Here is an 18,307-nt window from a genome sequence, read left to right as displayed (position 1 = left end):
CCAAGGTTGGAATTTTGGTCGTTGGTTTTTTTTTAAGTACTCTGCCTGTATAATTGCATTAGAATTCCCTCCCTCACCCCACCCCACCCCTATGTTTGTGTTTCATGTTGGTTTACACTTGCACATATTCAATTTTCAGTCTTTCCTCTTTACGGCCTTCTCCCCTCACCTCCAGGACCCTCCCCCTTTCTATTTATTTATTTTTAATTTTTAATTTTTTGTTTTGCTTTTTAGGGCCACACCTGCGGCATATGGAGGTTTCCAGGCTAGGGGTCTAATCGAAGCTACAGCTGCCAGCCTCCTCCAGAGCCACAGCAACACCAGATCCGGGCGGTGTCTGCAACCTGCACCACAGCTCATGGCAATGCCAGATCCTTAACTCACTGAGCGAGGGCCAGGGGTGGAACCCGCAACCTCATGGTTCCTGGTCAAATTCGTTTCCACTGCACCACGGTGGGAACTCCATCCTTCCCCCTTTTTAAAAAATACATCTCTGACAAGTGTGAGTCCCGTGAAGACTTTATTTTGTGTTGTGTGTATCCTGTGTAGCAGGGTTGGTCCTTCGTAACAGCAGATGAAATGATTCCTTTATTAAAGCACCCTTTCTCCCCCCACCCCCAGCACCCTGTCCTTGGCATGTTTTGTATCAGTGATCGATCATTCTGAACTGTACATAACTTATGTTGCAAGAGGCAAAGGGCAAGTTTTGGATTTTGCTTTTTCCAAGTTTGTTTTTAAACGACCAATTAAAAAAAAGAACATTTTAAATACAAATAAAATATAAAATAAAATGTATCAGCATTGGGTGGGGCTGGGGTGGGGGAGATGATTGGGGTCATGCCTGTCCTTGCTGTAGGGTTTTGGGAGAATCCGGAGAGATGTTACACTAGCCAAAGAACAAGTCCTAGCCACATGTTTGTTGTGTAAGGGGCTCCTCACACGTTCCTCGGCTCCAGAAACTTCTGGTTCAGGTCATGTGGTCCACAAGGGAGCCTCAAGCCCTCCACACCCTGGGACCAGCTCTGAGGGGCCAGGGAGCGTAGGGCGGGTCTGGGGACAGCTTGTGCCCTTGGAGGCGGAGGTGGAACCCCTGCTATACCATCGCCTCCTTGTCCAGCCCCCTGGGAGAGCGGGAGGTGTGCAGGGCAAGGCTGACGCCAGGAGGGAGCCTCTTCTGGCTGCCGCTTCACCTGCCAGCGCTGCACCTCCGCCAGCAATAGGCTCCCAGGGCTAATGGCAGCGACACGCAGGCTGTGCAGCCAGGATGTGCGCTTCAGTTTCTGTTTCTGTTTTGGTTTTGTGCTATTCAGGCGGCCTGCTGAGGACCCAGAGAAGGGGAACTGCCTATGGGGGGCGGGGGGTTCAGCTCCCCAGGCGCAGGGTCGTGGTAGTGCTGGGGGCTTGGGCGCATCGGACATGCCCCATTAAAACCCTTTCCCCAAGGCGATAGGTACGTGTAAAGGTGACCCCTGCCCAGGCTAGGAGAAGGGGGGAAGGGTGGACAGGTGGGGCAGGGTTAGAGGCTTCTGTTTGTGGAGGAGCTGGGGAGAGACGGGGGCCAGGAGAGCAGAGCGGCCCGAGGCACCTCACCCCCTCTGTCCTTCCCTTCTCTCAGCGCAGAGACTGGGTCGCACACCCTCCCGCCCAAGCCCATGTGCACACAGTGAATTTCAGGTCCCCTCTTGGCTCCCCTGCTGCCTTGCAAGTTGTCAGCTTAGGGAGCAAAGGCCTGAATCACCTCTGCTCAGAGAGCCTGGGAGGGAGGGAGAGGGGGGGGCCATGGGCATCATCACGCGATGGTGCCTCTGTGGTGTCCCCTGCTTGGCCTTCCACTGGGGGTGGGGGCAGCTCCCACCCCTGGTCACACAATGTTCTCTGCTTCTGAGCGGCTGACCCTCCCTTCCTTAGGGCCGGGCTGGATCTGAGCTCTGTCCTTGGGCTTGTGCAGAAAGTGCGCTATTCAGGGGATTTTCAAGGACGCTTTGGCATCTTCACATTAAAACCAAAAAAACTCTCAATATCTCTATCAGGTGGTCACGTCTTAGGTGTATATTAAAAATATGTACGTGGCTGGGGCATGATAAAGTCAGATTTTTATCAGCTTGTAGTCAGTTACCAATGTTAATAGGAAGGGCTTCAATAATAATAAACTAATAGCATGAAATAAATATGAGGGTGGGAGATGGTGGGTAGAGGGTTTTAACATGTACTTTGTTGGCATGCTTGTTTTGGTGGGTGGATTTGTGCTTGGCTCCCCAAATGCTAAGACAAATGTCCTATGTTGTCTGCCTTCTGTGAGGTTCTTGACTGCCCTTGAGAACAGATGTACCCACTGCAGGGTGAAGGTGAGAGTGTAATTTGAAGCTAAATGAGAATGGAGCTGGATTCTAAAATTATATCCCTGCTCAGATTTACAAGCGTGTACACATTCACTCGCGGCGCAAGAAGCCTTGAGTCCTCACCCCCACGTGTAATGCCTGGGCTGCATCCCCAACTCTTATCACTGGATTAACCAGACCTGGGCAAACAGGATGGCAGAGAGGAGGTGGCAGGCTACTGGAGAGGGCTGAGCCAGAGCCCAGAGTTGTGATGTTTGCCTTGAGGCTGCCTCTCTGCCTGGCCTGGTGGCCCAGGGCTGGGGACAGCTTAAGCTAATGAACTCCTCCTCTTTAATTCCAGGGACAAATAGAGGCCACTCACGTACTAGGCGAGGAGCAACTGAGCCTTGGGGCTGATGCTTGCCCACACTGCTGAGAATGGCACCAAGCCCTGCCAGGCACCAGGACAGAGGTTAACCCGGGACACTCCTGGACAGTGATCCTGATGTCTGTTGTGAGTCGTGCACTCAAGGGTGTGATCAGTGAGTATGTTACTGGCTCCCTGCGGATCACGGGTATTTCTCAACTTTAGGTAGATCTTAACTCTCCTGTCGGTTGAGAGTTTAAAAACCTAGGGCCAGGAGTTCTCACTGTGGCTCAGAGGAAACAACCTTGACTAGGACCCATGAGGATGCGGGTTTGATCCCTGGCTTCACTCAATGGGTTAAGGATCTGGCGATGCCATGAGCTGTGGCGTAGGTCGCAGACATGGCTTGGATCCCAGGTTGCTATGGCTGTGGTGTAGGCTAGCAGCTGTAGCTCTGATTCGACCCATAGCATAGCCTTCCATATGGAAGGTCCATATGCCACAACTGCAGCCCTAAAAAAAACAAATAAATGACCCAGGGCCAGAATCTATTTTCAGCCAACCTGGGTTTGTAAAATTAGTTTGTGATTGGAGAGCCTTTCAGGAAGTATAATTGAGGTGGTTTGTAGCCTAGGTGGTGAGAGCAAGCCTGCACCATGGAGTGGGATGGAGGTGGAGGTGGAGGCCATGATGAGAACTCAGTGACTCAGACAGACACCTGTTCCCCACGTGATACAGAATCTTCCAGAACAACATAGAACTTCAGCCTTAAAGCAGTTGTACACTTTCATCCAGTGATCCCATTTCTGGAATTATTCCTTAAGAAATCTTTCACTAGGAAATAGTCCCAGCAAAGAAAAGGGCTGAATTCTCTTGCTACAGGCATAAAAAAGATGTTTCTTGTGGTGTCGTTGTCAGAGTGGAAGCGGGAAACCGTTGTTCTTCCTTTGTTGGATATCTAGGTTAATAAATTGCAGTTCTCCACTTGGTGGAATATTACTCAGCCATTATAATAAGGAGGACATAGGCAATGTAACAACGTGGAAAAATGATTATGGTGATATAATGCGTGAAAGTGTCAGATTACAGAATCAGTCCATTATGGTAACTTGTAAAATAAACACATGAGAAAAAGACTGCAAAGGGGAAATGATGGTGGCTGCTAGTTTGCTGGAATTATGAATGCTTTCTCTTTCTAGGATGCGTGGATTTGTTTCTTTTAATACCAGATTAAATCTGGGAGTTCCCATTGTGGCTCAACAGAAATGAATCTGACTAGCATCCATGAGGACACAGGAGGTTCAATCCCTGGCCTTGCTCGGTGGGTTAAGGATCCAGTGTTGCCATGAGTTGTGGTGTAGGTCACAGACAAGGATTGGATTTGGCGCTGCTGTGGCTGTGGCATAGGTCAACAGCTACAACTCCGATTCGACCCCTAGCCTGGGAACCCCTAGCCTGCAGCCCTAAAAAAACAAAACTATAAAAAAATTTAAACAATAAAACTAAATTAAATCTGGACAAGCACACAGCATACCATTAAAAGTGACTTTCTCTAAGATGTGGGTTGATAGGGGACTTTTTGCTTTCTAAGTCCTTCTGTAATCCTTAAATTTTAACAGTGAGCACATGTCATTTTTATAATTGCGAAAAAGAGATATTTTAAAATGCTAGAAATACAGATAATTTAAGGCTGAATTTCCCAAGAAAGGGAAGAGAAAGGCAGAGCTGGTTAGCTGTTTATACCTGCCCTCTCAATGCTTAAGGGCCTGTGCCTGTTTGGGCCCATCCCTTCATTCCCAGGTATCAGTGAGTCTTACTGCCAGGCACTGTTCTAGGCACTGGTTACCCAGCAGGGAACAAGGCAGAACTCAGTCCTTGTGGAACTTTCATTCTGAGTGGGGGAGATAGACCATGAACACGTAGCAAAAAAAAAAAAAGAAAGTGCCATGATTCAAATGGAGTGATGTCAGTGATGGGGAGGCTATTTTGAATCAGAAAATTCTCTGAAGGGTGACTGGTTGAGCCGAGATCTGAATGACAACAGGGAGGCAGCCACGTGAGGTCTGGGGAGGGTCTTGCAGGTGATGCACAGGATGCCCTGTCTGTGGGCCCCATCTGCAGGCTGCCCTTTGCTGCCTGAGCCCTGGTGAGCCGCTATGCCAGGCTGACTGTTCCCCAAGCCCACTTGCCCCCCTGCACCTGCCAGCTGGGATTTGCTTAGCATCTGAGCCATCTGAAATCCTCCCCCGCCTGCCACCCTGTGTGGATTGGTTGCTGCTAATACTCTGGCGGCGGCTGCTCTAAGCGTCCCTCCCTGGGCAGCCTGCAACGCTGGCCACTGCTCTTGGCTGGCTTTTCCGTCCGTGGCAGCACCATCTGAGATTCTCAGCAGCACTGAGGCAGGCTGGCAGTCGGAGGCTCGGGGTGATGTGGTGTCCTGGTGAGAGGTCTTTGAATGGCACATGCCCTAAAGCCTTAAGGAGTGGCTGCTGCTCTGATCCTGTGAGGGTCAGCTGTGACCCTGGAGGACCTTCATGAGGATCCAGCCGGAACTTGGCTGCAGAACAGAACTTGGCCTCTTAGAATAGGCTGAGAGCTTCCAGTGGCTCTGACCCCAGTGCTGGGCTTCATTGATGATCTACCTAGATGCACACGTCCTCTTTGCTTCCGGTTGCCTCTCCATATACCACCTCAGCCTTCCAGAAGCAGAAACTCAGAAAACGGTAGTGCCCTCAGAGAAGCCTGTGGTCAGGCTCCAGGGCAATGTGATGTGCTGACTCGGAGTGCAGGCCCTGGAGCTGGGTTTGAATCCCAGCTCTGCCTTGCACAGCTGTAAGAACGTAGGCTAATTTTCTAGCCTTTCTCTGCCTCAAATTCCCCATCTGTGAAGTGGGCTTGAAGATTATCTGAGTTAATACATGCAAAGTGCTGAGAACAGGGGCTTATTACTACTGTGATTTGGGAAGTGGTGTGAGGGCCCTTTCAGGAGCTTTCCCAGGGGGATGCCCACAGCAAGAGGGTGGAAGTCCGGAGCAGGACTCTTGAACGTTGTCCCCTAAACCCAGCTTGTAAAACTGCCCACTGCTCTCCAGACTCCTCTGCTTTCAGTCTGCCCATATTCTCCTCTCTACCCGACCCCAAGGTTCCTTTTCTGGGCTGTCCCGTCTTTGTGTCACCGTCCTCGGGATGTTTGTGTTTGTCGCCAGGAGAAAGAAGCCAACATCCTTGAGCTGCTGGTTCCTCCTGGTGTGGGTTTCTCCAGGGCTCTGATCGCAGAGCCAAACAAGGAGGTGCTGAAAGGTGCAGGGCGGAGGACTCCGGTGCGGGGAGGCCAGGCAGGGACAGGGGACCGGCAGAAATGGTGAGGGGAGCCTGTCCTAGCTCAAAGTTTAAGCGTGGCTCCTGTGACTATTAGAAATGGGTTTGGGGAGTGGAGTTCTGAAAATCCACCCCGGCCAATGCCTGCCTCTAATTTTAGCATCTGTCCCATCACAGTGTGAGCTGCCATCCCAGCTGATGACACTGTCTCATACCCCTGTCCCTGTCCTCAGCCCTGCCTCTTGGCCCCAGCCAGGACTTCCAGCTTCCCCCATTCATCTTCCCGCGGACCAGTCCTGGCACAGCTCCTCAGACGCAGCCTGACCTCCCCTAGGTATGCTTCCCCTCCACCCACCTGAGTTCTTCCAGGCACAGAAGTTTCTAAAAACAGAATCCAGGCCTTGGGCTTGCCCTGCTCTTCTCCCACATCCTCTTTTCTGTTCGGCAGCTTGCCCCTCTCTCTCCCTTTGATCTTGCTTCTGCTCTCGGGGCTTGGGGGTCCATCTCTCCCAAGTCACCTGCCCCCCCACCGGGGAGGGGGGGCGTGATGACTGGAGCCTCTGAGAAACCTTTCTTGGCCACCCCAAAAGATGAGACCAAGAGGCACGGGGAGCAGGGCTTTAGAAGCAGCATAAAGGCGGGGACCGACCTGAGTGAGGATTCTACTAGGTGTGTCAGGCTGCTGCGGAAGGGCGTGTCTGAAGAAGCCCCTTCCCTGGATCCTGTAGGGAAGAGGAGCCAGGGGTTTGAGTACCAGTCACAGGGACAGACTTGAGTTCAGAGGGGTCTGAGCTGAGCAGAAGGCAGAGTAATCCATCTCCAGGTCACCATTGTCCACCTGCCTCGGACTATGGATCCCTCTTCACTCCTCTGTGCGTTGCCCAGCTCTGCTCCTCTGTGTGTTGCCCAGCTCTGTGCTGAGCAAAGCTTAGCAACCTGGTGAGGGTTCAGGATAAAAGGAGAGCATGAGAAGCTGTGCCAGGAATGCTGGTCCTTCTGCCCCACTCTTCTTTTAAAGCCTGACCCTCCCAGGGCTGGTTCTGAGACCCCTTCCTCAAACCTCCTGAACCACACAAGGCTTGGAAGCTCACACTGATTCTCCTCGGCTGAGTTTTTGTTCTTCGGTGGGCTGCAATTACTGGTTTCACGGGTCGCTTGGCTGCCAGGTTGGTGCTCTGGGTGGAGGTGAAGACCTGACCTGCTTGGCACGGAGGGCTGCAGAATGACCCCACCTCGGGTGGGAGGGAGAGGAAGCCTGGCTCTGTGCCAGAAACGAAAGCCATCCTTTTTGGAGCACTTGCTATACCTGCTATGTAGCCCTCGGAGGTGGTTATGCTTGTTATTCTCACTTTATTACAAGGAAACTGAGGCACAGAGAGGTCAGGTAAACATGCCCTAGATCCCAGGTGAGGGTATTGTCATGCAGGACACAGACCCAGCCAGTTAGGGTCTGGGGCCCCGATGCTTAACCACTGCACGCCCTTCACATCTGGAAATCACGGTTTGTTGTTGGGACTGGCTCAGGAGGGATGGACGTATATTGTTAATTTTACACAATTTCAGGTTTCTTTAGGTTCCTTTGTCTGGCAAATTTATCAAGTACCTTCTGTATGCAAAGCACAAAGATGATTATAGTCATTCAACAGATGGGTTTTTGTTTTGTTTCTGGGCGCGCCTGCAGCATGTGGAAGTTCCCAGGTCAGGGATCGAACCTGAGCCTCGGCAGTGATGAGGCCAAGTCCTTAACTGCTAGGCCTTAACTGCTAGGCCACCAGGGAACTCCCAACAGATGGTTTTAAGAAAATTTATTTTTAGAAAAGTGACACATACCTGTTTAGAAAAAATTTCAAGAGTTTACAAAAAGGTATAAAGAAGGAAATAGGAGTTCCCGTCGTGGCACGGCAGGAACAAATCTGACTAGGAACCATGAGGTTGCAGGTTCAATCCCTGGCCTTGCTCAGTGGGTTAAGGATCCGGCAGCTGTAGCTCCAATTAGACCCCTAGCCTGGGAACCTCCATATGCCACAGGTGCGGCCCTAAAAAGGCAAAATAGATAAATACAGAAGAAGGAAATAAAAATCACTTATGTTACCATGCAGAGATGACTGGAACTAAATTTTTTGTAGGTATGCCTTTGCAAAATCAAAATCATATTAAGTATTCTGTTTTGAATCCTACTGTTTTTCTCCTAATATTCTATGAAACATTCATCAAGTGGCTACTAATGCTGGCTTTCACACGAATCGTGGTAAAGCCTGGTGCTAACTGTGGTCACCGAGGCAAACAGGGTGCAGAGGGGGACAGGGCAGTGGACAGCTCCAGAGTTGCCAGGTCTTAGGAAGGTCTTCACAGAGGAAGAGCTAGATCTTGAAGGAGGATTAGGCTTCACAGGGCATGGGGTTGGAGGGGGGTGGCAATGGTGGCAGTGGTAATAGTGGGGAAGGCACCCTGGGTGGCAAAAACAGCAGTGGAAAGATCTGCAGGACAGGCCCCAAAGCAGCGGTGGGTCACGAAGGGGTTGAGTTTTCCTCTGTGGATGTTGAAGCTCCACTAATGGGCTTTAAGTGGGGAGGAACATTGGATTTGCAATTTAGAAAGACAGCTGTTTCAACACACTCCTTCACAGTGTGATGAGTGCCTTGAAAGGAGCAAGGCAAAGCCGGAAGACTAGCTGGGAGCCTAATAGCGTCATCCAGGTGAGAGATGATGCGGCTTGGATGAGAGCAGCAATAGGAGGAATTAAGGGGAGGAGATGGATTGCAAAGATATTTAAGCGGTAGAAAGGATAGGCGTTAATGGCTGGCTAGGTAGCTTGGCCATGTGACTTGCTTGGGCCAATAAGATGTTAGCGGGTGTGACCCAACCACTTACCCAGTATTGAAAAGTGCAGGTGCAGCGGTGGTGCTTGCTTTTGGGCCTCTGCCCTTGCTGTGAGAGGGGCGGGCCGGGGGCTGGTCTGCTGGGCCCAGGAGAAGGAGGAGAAGCAAGGGGAGCGGAGCCCTCAGGTGACTCACAGTCTCATGATAAAGGTTAGCCAAGATCTGCCAACCCACAGACACGTGAGTTGTAATGATAAATGAGAGTTGATTTAAGCCACTGAGTTTGAGGATGACGGGTTCTGTAGCAATTGCTAAGTGATTAAAAAGTCTTCATTGTTGAATGCTCACTGTGTATGAGACACTATTCTAGACAGCCGGGGATACAGTGCTGAATCCGACAAAGTCCTTACCTACAGGGAGTTCAGTTTCAAGTGGGGGTTAAGCAGAGAAACAAGAGTGACACCAGGGTTTCTGTCTACTAACTAGGTGCCATTAATCAAGATGGGCTCAGAGGAAAACACGTTTGTGGGAGAAGATAATGTGTTTGAGTTAGGAAACAAGTATGAAGTGCCTATATGACATTTAGGTGGCATTCAGAAAGGAGTGGGGTTAATAGTATAGAACACAGGAAAGATGTCTGGCTGGGGACTGCAAGTTATCAACAGAGTGAGACAGAAAATCATCAGTAGCAAAGAGAGAGCCCAGCATGTGCTGTGGGTATTCAGAGGAGGAAGAGAGGATTTGTGGTTGGGAGGATGGAAAACATTTTGTTCGGAAGGTAACCTGTAAGCTGGGTTTTTACTTGCAGAGGCAAGGGGAGAAAGGCACATAAAACGCAATAGATAGGATTGTGGAGGCATGGAGGTAAGACAGGGAGAGCTGGACTGTGAGAACCAGGCTGAAAAAGTAAATTGGAGTGAGATCATGGAGCATCTTGAATGCTAGGCCCAGGACACTGTAGCGTTTCATTAGGAAATGGGGAGCCATTGAATGTTTTTGAGCAGGGGAGTGATATGAGGCACGCATGTCTAGGAGATGGCTGTAGTGTGCAATGGGATAAGTTTTGAAGTAGAAATCAAAAGATATAGATTCTAGTCTCTGCTCTTCTTTTTTTTTGTTTTCTTTCTTTTCTTTTTTGGCTGCGCTTGTGACACACAGGAGTTCCCTGGCCAGGGACTGAACCCATGCCACAGTTGTGGTCTGTGCCACAGCTGCAGCAACTCTGGGTCCTTAACCTGCTGCACCACAGATGGGACTCTTAGTCTCAGCTCTTCCATTCACTGGTCCTGGGATATGGAGAAAGGGACTTCTCTCTGAGCCCAACTGCCTCTTTTTGAAAAACGAGAGTCAAACTACCTGCCCTTGGAGTTCCCGTTGTGGCTCAGCAGTAATGAACCCAACTAGTATCCATGAGGACACGGGTTTGACTCCTGGCCTTCCTCAGTGAGTTGAGGATCCTGCATTGCTGTGAGCTGTGGTGTAGGTCATAGATGTGGCTCGGATCCCATGTGGCTGTGGCTGTGGTATAAGCCGGCAGCTGCAGCTCTGATTTGACCCCGAGCCTGGGACCTTCCATATGCCAAAGGTGAGGCCCTAAAAAGCAAAAACAAAAAAACCCAAAAACTACCTGCCCTTCACATGAGTCTCAATTTTGTAATTTTGTGACAAAATGTGAAGGAAAGTGTTTGGAAGATCACAAAGCAATGTACATGGGTATTTTTGTGGCTCAGTCTGCTTCAGCTGAAAGATGAGGCTGAGATTCCCAGATGGGCTGGTAGACTGTGAGTGTCATTTTGGTAACCTCTGTCACCACTCCCACCTTGGAGAGAGGACTGACAGAAGTGTCAGCCCGGAGTCCACTCGCAGCTGGCAGAGCTGGGGTTCGTGTTCTTCTGTCCTGCCTTTCCTTTCTTGATGAAACCGTGAATTCTCCCACTCCGCCCTCCACGTCAACGACGTGTCATTTAGAGAATGCCTGCTCCGGGGAGGCCTGTGCCAAGGCTGCAGAACAGAGGATGGGAAACTCTCACTGCCCTCAAGGAGTACACAGGCTGGTTGGATCAAGAGGGCATGTGCCTCGAAATAGTAAATAGGGGTGGCAGTGGATAAAACACCAAATGTGTCATCCACACAATCCCTGGAGGAGGGCCAGGCCAGTCTTTGGGGAATCAGGATGGGGCCATGAAGACAGGTGGGGTTTAACCAAAGAGGAAGGGGAAGAAATAAGAAGTGGAGGGGAGGACTCTTTCCTCTCTCAACCCACTGGTTTTCTCTCAACATCGAAACTAAACACCAAAACTCACTTAATGGAGCAGTTAAAGACAAAGGTTGCTCCATTGGGCAACCAATGAGCAACCACTTCATACCCATTGGGATGGCCATCATCTAAAACCAGAAAAGGACAAATGCAGGCAAGGATGTGGAGGCATTGGAATCCTTATGCACTGCTGGTAGGAATGTCAAATGGTACATACAGCTCCTGGGAAAACGGCAAGGCCACGCCTCAGAAAATAAAAATTGAATTATCCTATGATCTTGTTCTTCCACTTCTGGGTATATACACCCCAAAGAATTGAAAGCAGGGATTTGAATGGGTATTTATATACCCATATCCAGAGCAGCATTATTCACAATAATCAGAATGTGGAAATACCCATTAATGGATGAATTGATAAAATATGATATATCTAGACAGATCACAGTGGAATATTATATAGCCTTAAAAAGGGATGAACCATGAAATAAGCCAGTGCAATAGGACAACTACAGTGTGATTCTACTTAAATGAGATACCTACTGTGGTCAGACTCATAGAGACAAAGTAGAAGAGTGGTTGTCATGGGCTCTAGGGAGGGGATGGGGAGTTAGCGTTTAATGAGCTTGGAGTTTCAGTTTGGGATGATGAAAATATTTTGGAGATGGCTGGTAGTGATGGTTGCACAACAATAAGAAGTACTAATACCACCTAAGTGTATACTTTAAAATGGTTAAAGTGGTAACTTTTATGTCTATGTTCACATACACACAAAAAAGATGGCTGCTTGAAAAGATCTCAGAAATATGAGTGATGTGGATCTGGTTGAGAAGAAGTAGGGGAAGCGTGGGGGATCCAGTAGATGGCCCTGGTGAAAAATCACCAAGTAGCATGGAAATGGGGTGATCAGTGGGCCAGGGGAGCTGACTCTTCCACGGACCACAAATAAGTTATGATAGGGAGTGTAGTAGACACCTCCCTCCAAGTAGCACTTGAGTAGAGATGGTCAGAGGAAGCCAGTGAGACTGTTTTCTTTCTTTTCTCATGCCTTCTTGACTCAGGTAAGGAACATGAAATAAAGGGATAGGATCTGTGTTGGACGTAAAAAATACGCACAAACTGAAAGTTAGAATTAAGTTTTATTTGAGGCAAAATGAGGACTGTAGACTGGGAGGCAGCATTTCAGATAGCTCTGAACTACTGCTCCGGAGAGGTAGGGGGGAATGTCAGTCTATATGTGATTTGGGTGCAGGGGGAGGTACATGCAGCCATGCACGCATTTTACAGGAGGTTACTGCTAGTCACAAGAGCAGATGTCATCATGACGGATTTTAGTGCTTTTCCAGATATGAGGAGATGCAAGAATTAGGCTCATGAAATCTTCCGAAAATATCTAAATATCTGGAAGTTCCCGTTGTGGCTCAGCAGAAACGATTCTGACTTAGTATCCATGAGGATGAAGGTTTGATCCCTGGCAAAGCTCAGTGGGTGAAGGATCCGGGGTTGCTGTGAGCTGTGGTGTAGGTCGCTGAGGCGGCTCTGGTCTGGTGTGGCTGTGGTGGTGGCAGTGGCATAGGCTGGCAGCTGTAGCTCTGATTAGACTCCTAGCCTGGGAACCTCCATATGCTATGGGTGTGGCCCTAAAAAGACAAGGGGAGAAGGAAAAAAAAGGAAAGAAAGAAAATATCTAATGAAGACCTGTTGTGCCAGTTTTCCTGGCGCACAGAGCACCTCACTCCTGATCGCCACCCTGAGCTCCTTTCAAGGGGTGTTTAGGGTCAGCAGTTGCAGTGGCTTATGAGTCAGTCCACCAAGGGGCAGGTGGCCAGTGCCAATCTCCAGTTCACCGTAGGTAACCAAAGAGAAAGGTAGAGGCAGGTTTGAAATCCCTTCCCCCAGTCTGGTCACATCAGAGACCTGAGCCTGGCGGTGGCAAGGCAGTAGCAGGAGCCCCTCCGACCCCTCCTTCCTCACCCGTGTCTCCTCTGCATTCCCAGCAGCCAGCCCTGGTCCACGCCATGGCGTCGGCAGAGCCCCTGACAGCGCTGTCCCGCTGGTACCTGTACGCCATCCACGGCTACTTCTGCGAGGTGATGTTCACGGCCGCCTGGGAGTTCGTGGTGAACTTTAACTGGAAGTTCCCGGGGGTCACCAGCGTGTGGGCGCTCTTCATCTACGGCACGTCCATCCTCATCGTGGAGCGCATGTACCTGCGCCTGCGGGGCCGCTGCCCGCTGCTGGTGCGCTGCCTCATCTACACGCTCTGGACCTACCTGTGGGAGTTCACCACCGGCTTCATCCTGCGCCAGTTCAACGCCTGCCCCTGGGACTACTCCCAGTTCGACTTTGACTTCATGGGCCTCATCACCCTGGAGTACGCCGTGCCCTGGTTCTGCGGGGCCCTCATCATGGAGCAGTTCATCATCCGAAACACCCTCCGCCTCCGCTTTGACAAGGACGCTGAGCCCGGGGAGCCCAGCAGCCCCCTGGCCCTGGCCAACGGCCATGTCAAGACTGACTGAGTCGGGGGCCGCTAGGTGGGGCCCCGGGGGTACGGGCAAGGGTACCAAGCTGGTGGGGTTGCTCCCTCTGTACAGCACAAACCCTGCCCCGTAGGGCACACAGTGCGCGCATCCCCTCCACGGTGGGCGGGAGTTGGGGGCGGGGCGTGGAGACGGCAGAGGGACTTTGGGGAAGGGTCGGTGGATCCCAGCCCAGCTCAGAGGCTAGGGGCCGGAGGCCCGTGGCGACGCAGGGACTGGACTCTGCGGGTGACTTTGAAAGCAGCAGGCCCTGTTCTGGCTAAGGGACTCTGGGAATGGGGCAGCAGGGGGGAGGCAAGGCCGGAGGTGGCTTTGGGCTGCGGCAGTGGCCAGCTCCCTCCCTCTCACCTGGTTCAGCTGGGGTTTGGCTGGTTCCATTAGGCAATATTAAGGTGCTTGCTTGCAACCAATACCTCCCTAGGGGGCCTGCTGAGCTGCAGCCTAACAAGAGACTGGGCAGCCAGGAGGCTGATTGGCAGGAGTGCTGGTCTGCAAAGCTGGAAGGCCTTCCCTTGGCTCTTCTCTCCTCCCCCAGGACCCCATGCTGCTCCCTTGGCCTTCTGGGGCTCCCCCCCTGGTGCTGGATTCCCACCAACCTTGGGCTTTTGGAGGTTTCAATCCCTGTGTGTTCGGTGGCGTTTCCCCCGTTTTCTCTTACTGTCAAAGCCTTTACCACTAGCAGCCCCTTTATCCGCGACAGCTACCCCACCTGCTCCTACCTGCAACTCCCTGGCCAACACAGCAGCTGCCAGAGATAGAACCCTGAGCAGACCTCTCCTGCCCTCTTGCAGCCTTCACTCCACTGTTCTGCGGTCTGATGCCTGGGAAGTTCCCCCGTTCCGTCTCCTCACCACCCTGGTCTGGTGAGCTGTGGCAGTGCCCCTGGTGCTCTTCTCCACGCCACCTCCCTGCAGTGGCTAAAAACTGAGGATGGCTCCAAAGCACAGTCAGGCCAATATGGGCCTCACGGAAACACAACGGGGACCCAGAGACAAATCAGTTCAGGGGTAGGGGGATGGGATAGGCAGTAGAGACACCGGACCCGTTTATTTTCAAACCAGTCTGGGGCAATCTAGCTTTCTAGGCGGTGGAGGAGCAGGGATCCACTGTTGGAGAGCCATGGAGAATGCGTGAGTGAGAAAAAGAGGGCCTTTCAGCTTTGGGAGGGTCTTCAAAGTATCCTTAGTGGGAAGGGGTCCGTTCTGGTTCTGCCATAGCCCCAGCCCTGCAGCAAAACCTCCTCAGGGCTACCCCCTCCCCACCCCTCGCAGAAAGGCCGACCCTTCGAGCTTGTTCCAGCAACAGTATTAACTCTGCCATGCTCATGGGCATTGTCATTTCGGTTGCCCCACCTTCCCCCATGACGGGTCCATTGCTGGCAGTGGACAGGTGAAATCCTAACTGCAGCCCACTTCGGGCTCTGCCCCCCACCCCCTGAGGGGAGGGGTCCATCAGAACGCAGCCTATCCCATGGTACAGTCTCTTCTTGACCATTACTAGGACTCTTAGGTAGAAATTAGCCTTTCCCTTTTTATAGAACATTAAAAGTAATAATACCACCTGTGGAGAGCACCTCCTCTTCTTGCTTCACCTGGACTGTGCAGACAGCACCAACTAGGGTGGAGGGGCTGGGGGATGGGCATGCGTGATGTCCCAGATTAGGAGAAAGGCTGGGAGAGCCTGGTAGGGCTGCGTTCAGTGGCTGACCCTGTCTAGGATGGGTGAAGGGCCCAGCCTCTACGTCCTGGGCAGGTTCCTCAAGTCCAGGCACAAACTACATTTTTCAGGGGTTAACCCTCCCTTTGATTTTACTGTGGCCCCCATTCCAGGATGTGGGGCTTCCAGGGACTCAGCCTTCCAATGGGGACCAATTGCTTCCCAATGACAGGTGGAGGGGACTCAAGAGGGAGATTATCATCAGGTTCCCTGTTCCCTCTGGATAATGGCTTCCTTGGTTTTTCCCCCTCCTCTGTGTGATCTCCATCTCCAGCACCCCTCCAAGCCCCCCACATGGGCCCTTAGACCACACCTCTCACCTTTGCTGTCCCCTCCACAGCAGAATCTGGTGGTCAGCTTATTGATGTCTCCCAGCCCAAGGCCTCCACGATTCTCCACGAGAGCAAGCCCTTGGATGGCCTGGCCAGGTCCAGCTGATCCAGATGTTGCCCTGTCAGCATTCCCTGGCACCAGCTCTCTGGGTCCTATAAACTCCCAAGTATGAGAGGTTCCCAAGTAAACCTGCCTGGCTGGCAACATGCAGAGCACTGTGCTTCTGCTTCATCCATGTGCCCCGTGGCTCCTACTGTCCCTCGTAGGGCACAGAGCCCCCAGCAAAGGGAGGTGATGGCCTGGAGCTTGACCACAGGATCTGCAGGCTCAGAGCTCACCAGAGGTCACCCAGACCTCAACTCTTGCATTTTTGGGTATCTTCAGGACCCCAATCTCTTAGTGCCCAGGGACTCAAAGTTTTGAGGGATCCCAGCCCTGCAGAGCAGGAGAGAATCTGCTGTTTATGAACCTCTGGTGTCCTGGGCTTCTCTCAACTGGACATGGCAGCATCTCTGAGTCACAGATCGCCATGTGCTACCCTGCATGGTTGAATCGCTTCTGATGTCTGCTAGGTATCCTGTCCCTTGTGCTGTGCCTCCTCTGATGCCAGTATGTCACAATGGCCCATGCTTATTCACAGCAATAATAACCTAGGGAGTGCCCACAAAGTCCTTTCGTCCTAGTCCCTCATTTTCTGCACAGGTCTCCTGGGGAGGCAGCCACTGAGCTGGTCCATTCATGAGAACCTGTGTTTATGAAGCTCTGGGCTCTGCAGACATCATCACAGGGGATGCAGAAAGGTGGGAGGCCCAGGCCTGAAGGAGCAATGGCTAAGGCAGGCAGAGTGCCTTCCACCCTGAGGTCACCCCAGGCCTAGAGGAGCTGCAGGTCCCTGCTCTGCAAAAGAGCCTTTGAGGCGGATGGGTCGGTCTCCCAGCTACGGCAGCTCTTCAGAAGGTTACATAATTGGTTTGTGTGCCCATTGCCTGCTCTGTCTCCATTGGTCTTTTTGTCTCTTTCTTTTCACATTCGTGCACATAAAATATACTGGTGTTTGTGTTGCAGGACTGGCTCAGACCCATCTCTGTTTCTTCTGTTTGGAGCCCTTTTCCTAGGGGCTGCTGGAGGCCGGGCCCCTCACACTCGGGCATCACACAGACCTAAAGCCAGAGGGCTGCAGGTGGGGCCATGCTCCCGGGAGGGCAGGTGGCACCCTCCACCAGTCCTTTCCACCATCTCTGCTCTGGCCCTCTCTGGTAATCTGAACTCTCCATCAGCCCCAGCCCCCCATTCCCCATCAGTAGTGTCATCTGGTCCAGTCCTGACCTCGGGCCCAGGCTGCAAGGAGGATGGGGAAGCCCAGGCAATATCTAGGTTGGCTATAGGTTAGCCACATGTGCCCATGAGACAGGTTCCTCTCGAAAATGCCATCCCTGACCTGTGATGTCTTGCGGGGTGGCGGGGCCCATGAAAAGAGGCTGAGGGTGCCCCAAAGAGCTAGAAGGCCAGAACCCCTTACTTGCTGTTACTTTGAAAGTTGTGCTCTTTAGAAACAGAGAGTTCTGCCCTCCCCTCCACTGCTTTTCCCAGGAAGTGCATCCCTGCCCGCTCTATGTACCTCGGCTCTATCTAGCACCCCTCATTCTTCTCTCCACTTCCACACCATGCTCCTTCCCACTTTTCAGCTCCCTGGAAGAGGATGGAGGGTTCAGAATTTGCTCAGCCAGTTTAACCAAACCAAAACGGCCGGTGCCATACCCCCTTCCTCCATAGCCAGGCTGTAGAACACCTGCAGGTTTTTTGAATGGAGTAGGCAGTGTGCTTTCTGAATCATTGAGAAGGCCCTCTCCCTCCCCTACTCTTTTTTTTTTTTTTTTTTGCTTTTTAGGGCCTCACCCTTGGCATATGGAGGTTCCCAGGCTAGGGGTCTAATCCGAACTACAGTGGCTGGCCTACACCACAGCCACAGCAATGCCAGATCCAAGCTGCGTCTGCAACCTACACCACAGCTCACAGCAACACCAGATCCTTAACCCACTGACCGAGGCCAGGGATGAAACCCGCAACCTCATGGTTCCTAGTTGGATTCCTTTCCCCTGGGCCATGACAGGAACTCCCCTCCCCTCCTCGCTTGATGGCATTCATTTCTTTCCCCTTATAAAAAGGAGCAAGACCCAACAATCAGGTACCTGTTAGTATAAACAAATTTACAAGGCTGGTCCATTAGAGCAGGTTTTTATAAAAAGAAAGAGGCATACATCATGACCCAAGCTCTGCCTGATGAAGCTTCAGAGAATAGGCAAGAGATAGGCCCTAGAACAAGAAGGCTGAGGAGACTAGAGCCCCTTCTTCACTGGCTGTATTCTGCTCAATGACGTACCCTACTCGATACGTTCCTTCCTCAGCATCTCTGCCCCAACCTCACCCAATTCAAGGAACCTCCTGACTCATCAGACTCTACGTTAGAAGAGCCGGTCTTAATACTTTTGATAACAGCTGTGGTTCTTACCACTGCTGGCACCACCACTGCTAGGACTGGGATTGTGATAAGGCACTGCCCTGAGCGCTCACACTCATTCTTGAATTTTCTCCTGTTGGAGGGGAGCACCACCATTTCCCTATTTTACAGAGGAGGTCTG

The 18,307-nt window shown here is 51.6% G+C and overlaps 1 protein-coding gene across 11 annotated transcripts in view; it reads left to right on the top strand.

Annotated features, from left to right (window-relative positions):
• TMEM229B (transmembrane protein 229B) overlaps window positions 1–16,732 on the top strand; it is a 43,977-nt gene extending 27,245 nt beyond the window's left edge. For 2 of the 11 annotated variants that reach the window (XM_047797001.1, XM_047797000.1), the window contains exons 2-3: window positions 2,680–2,832; window positions 13,074–16,732. In XM_047797001.1, coding sequence (XP_047652957.1) covers window positions 2,824–2,832; window positions 13,074–13,598 — 534 coding nt within the window. In that variant the 5' untranslated portion in view covers window positions 2,680–2,823 and the 3' untranslated portion in view covers window positions 13,599–16,732. Of the gene's footprint in view, window positions 1–2,679; window positions 2,861–6,129; window positions 6,338–8,894; window positions 9,063–13,073 lie in introns of those variants that run through there. The other 9 variants (XM_047797005.1, XM_047797004.1, XM_047797009.1 and 6 more) reach the window with 9 other exon arrangements.
• Window positions 16,733–18,307: the final 1,575 nt, after the last annotated feature.

Source organism: Phacochoerus africanus, chromosome 9, assembly GCF_016906955.1.
Source record: "Phacochoerus africanus isolate WHEZ1 chromosome 9, ROS_Pafr_v1, whole genome shotgun sequence".
In the NCBI taxonomy this organism is placed as follows: Eukaryota; Metazoa; Chordata; class Mammalia; order Artiodactyla; family Suidae; genus Phacochoerus; species Phacochoerus africanus.
The sequence above is the reverse complement of the archived record's forward strand: the minus strand, read 5'-3'. Positions and strand labels throughout refer to the sequence as shown.